The sequence below is a fragment of the Morone saxatilis genome, unplaced genomic scaffold, assembly GCF_004916995.1.
Source record: "Morone saxatilis isolate NCDOM2014 unplaced genomic scaffold, NCSU_SB_2.0 Contig8, whole genome shotgun sequence".
Lineage (NCBI taxonomy): Eukaryota > Metazoa > Chordata > Actinopteri > Moronidae > Morone > Morone saxatilis.
This window is the reverse complement of record NW_023340257.1, coordinates 3,761,694-3,764,271: the sequence shown is the minus strand read 5'-3', so window position 1 is coordinate 3,764,271 and position 2,578 is coordinate 3,761,694. Positions and strand designations below refer to the sequence as shown.

Sequence of the window (2,578 nt, the reverse complement as noted above, 5' to 3'; positions counted from 1 at the left end):
GCGCGCCTGATGTGTTTATGGGGGAGTATGTACGCCGGGCGCGGTGTCCCAGAACCGCTGACGCGTGCCAGTTGCCGGTCTGGGCGGCTTTGGGTGTTTCCGGAGCATTTTTCTTGAGCCGACCGGAGGAGAGCGGAGCACTGACGCAGGTCTGGACTCTTTTCTTCGTCTTCAACCGTTCTACTACCTTCACAGACCAAAAGGCTCTGGGCTCACGTATAATGACTGTCAATGATATGAACCTCATTGAAGGAGTCAGTACAATTGACAGTTTTGGCTGGTATCTCTGACATAATACAACAAATGCTTGTTGCTATTATTGCCTAAGTTGGAGGCATTCTTTCTTTTGGGGGGGGGGGGATTGTACCGTCGAAGATATCTTCAGATGACGATGGGTCTAGTTGAGCAATCAATGACCTGTCATGGTAAGATTTGTGACCTTTCTTTGATAGCCCACAATGTGAAATTTAATGTATCTTACAAAAGTAATTGTGGATATCAAATGTAGCCTTATACATTTTACTCCGTCAGAAGTATAATTTCAGCATCTCCGAAATTTGCCATTTATCAATCTGTCAATTTAAGAAACGCGTTGTAGAACATCTGATAGATTAATCCGAGTGCTAGTAAATTTTTTATGAGTTGAGCATCAACGAATAAGCAGTTTGGAGAGTGTGAGAATGTAAATGTTCGACTAATTAACATTTTGACTGGTTTAAGTGACTGAATTAGATATCATTAATTAATTCAAAACATAATGTATTATATTGACTAAATTAAATAAAATTGATAGATTGAGGTTGTAGGATATCTGTAACAAGTGTAATATGAAGCTGTGGTAAGAAGTTGACTGAGTGTAATTAAGTTACATACAGATCCAGTCTAACATCTAAGCACTTGGCACCCTGTCGTGTACAATGTTATGCAGCCTGGCATACCAACAAACTTGATGCACTGGTTCTACACCTTTCTATTCAGAACCAGCATTAACTTTTCAGCAGTTTGAGCTACAGTAGGCTCGTCTGGTTGGATCACGAACCACACAGCTCACCGACGTGGCCGTCAGTGAGCTATGGGAGCCCTGTCTCCAGTGTCACCGCGTTGTGCCTTCCTTGGACATGGAGAGATTCGGAAATGGAATGTGCTGACAGTTTGACGATATTAAAAAAGAAACTGTATTATTAAACTGGTATATTATTCAATATGGTTGGCTCTGAAATTCTGAAAATAGTGCAAATCTATCTAGTGAAATTACAGTGTGCTTTATGGTCTGGCGTGGATGTAGCAGATATAGAGAAAGGGGAGGGGCACAAAGTCAAACATGGGCCCGTGATCCTGGATAGTCAGAAATGCGTCTCTGGATTTGTCCCAGGTGACCCAAGAGTGCTTTGTGAAGAGGGTGAGTTAGTTACAGTAAAGTCAACCTGAGTAGAAAGTGGATAGTTTCATCTGTTTTTGGTGGAAATGACGCCAACTGAATATGGTCCCTCACCAGCTCAAGAGGTGCTCTGCTGGTGGATCGCGTATGAACAAAAGAAGACCGATGTTCTTGTTGCTTACATACAGATGTGTGGGAGAGGAATTTCACACTGGAGGAACAATAAATGATGCTCTTCCAGATTCATTACTGAGTTGGCCGTCGTCTTGTTTCCTTCCAACAGTTATCAAAAGGACAGTACCCATCAACCACAGCTTAGAGCTCATACAGCGAGGCTTGCCAGTGCAGAAACGCTGAAAAGCCAGCCGTTGGTCAAGATCTATTGACTACTACCAGCCAAGTGAACCCTAATTCCTTTTACAGATATCATAGCACACACTGACAAACTCCCTAGTCGAGTTGTACAAACAAACTGAAAGTTATCAGAGTTCTAATTCCAAAGTACTCCATTTTTTAATATGTTAGACTGTTGAACACATGAAGAAAGTTTGACTTTTTTTGTTTTTTCTCTTTTATCTCTATTCTACTTCTTACTTTATCCTTAGGTGACCAGGCTGAAACAGAATATGTCTTCCCTTGTGTTGCAGGTAACAATCTGTAATAACACACACAAGCATGACCACGTTTATTACAAGAGCCATTTAATGTCCAAAAAGACTTAAATGAGCCAGTTTTGTAAATTAACTAAACAACTGACTGTAAGTGAATTATTCTTTTATTCTTTCTTTTGCAGCTTGAAGAGTGTCATGTGGTCAGTCCTCGGTTCATCACTGATTCCAGTATAATTTCAAAAATCCCTGCATTTTATTACAGATACATTTTATGTACCCTGTGTAACTCCATTAGTTTATGTAAACTTACACAAACAGTTAACATGTCTTTGCTTTTAAGAGAAATTATTGGACAATAAAATAAATTGTCCCACTTAACTGTTTTTCCAGTGTTTCTTCTCTCTGCAGTTTATTTATGTATTGTTGTATGTTGTTTTTCATCCACTGACCAGAAGTTGTGCAGGACAGATTAATGAGGAAAGTCGAATTACGTTCAAGAAAACAACAAGTGTTCTTTCGGCTTTCTTAGGAGTCATTCATTTAAGTACCGTTTTATATAATGTACATCAGATTTTGCTGATTGGAAGAT

General features: G+C 39.8%; 1 protein-coding gene and 1 long non-coding RNA gene across 2 annotated transcripts in view; both read left to right on the top strand.

Annotated features, from left to right (window-relative positions):
* Positions 1 to 290, top strand: part of LOC118341955 (alpha-1-macroglobulin-like) — a 10,341-nt gene extending 10,051 nt beyond the window's left edge. Inside the window, 1 exon segment of the mRNA XM_035680378.1 lies at positions 27 to 290. Within this exon segment, the coding sequence (XP_035536271.1) occupies positions 27 to 290 (264 nt within the window).
* A 1,449-nt stretch (positions 291 to 1,739) lies between these two features.
* LOC118341528 lies at positions 1,740 to 2,367 on the top strand. The gene is made up of 3 exons (XR_004797435.1): positions 1,740 to 1,778; positions 1,984 to 2,025; positions 2,172 to 2,367. It is a non-coding gene; the product is annotated as an uncharacterized LOC118341528 (long non-coding RNA).
* The last annotated feature ends 211 nt before the right edge of the window (positions 2,368 to 2,578 follow it).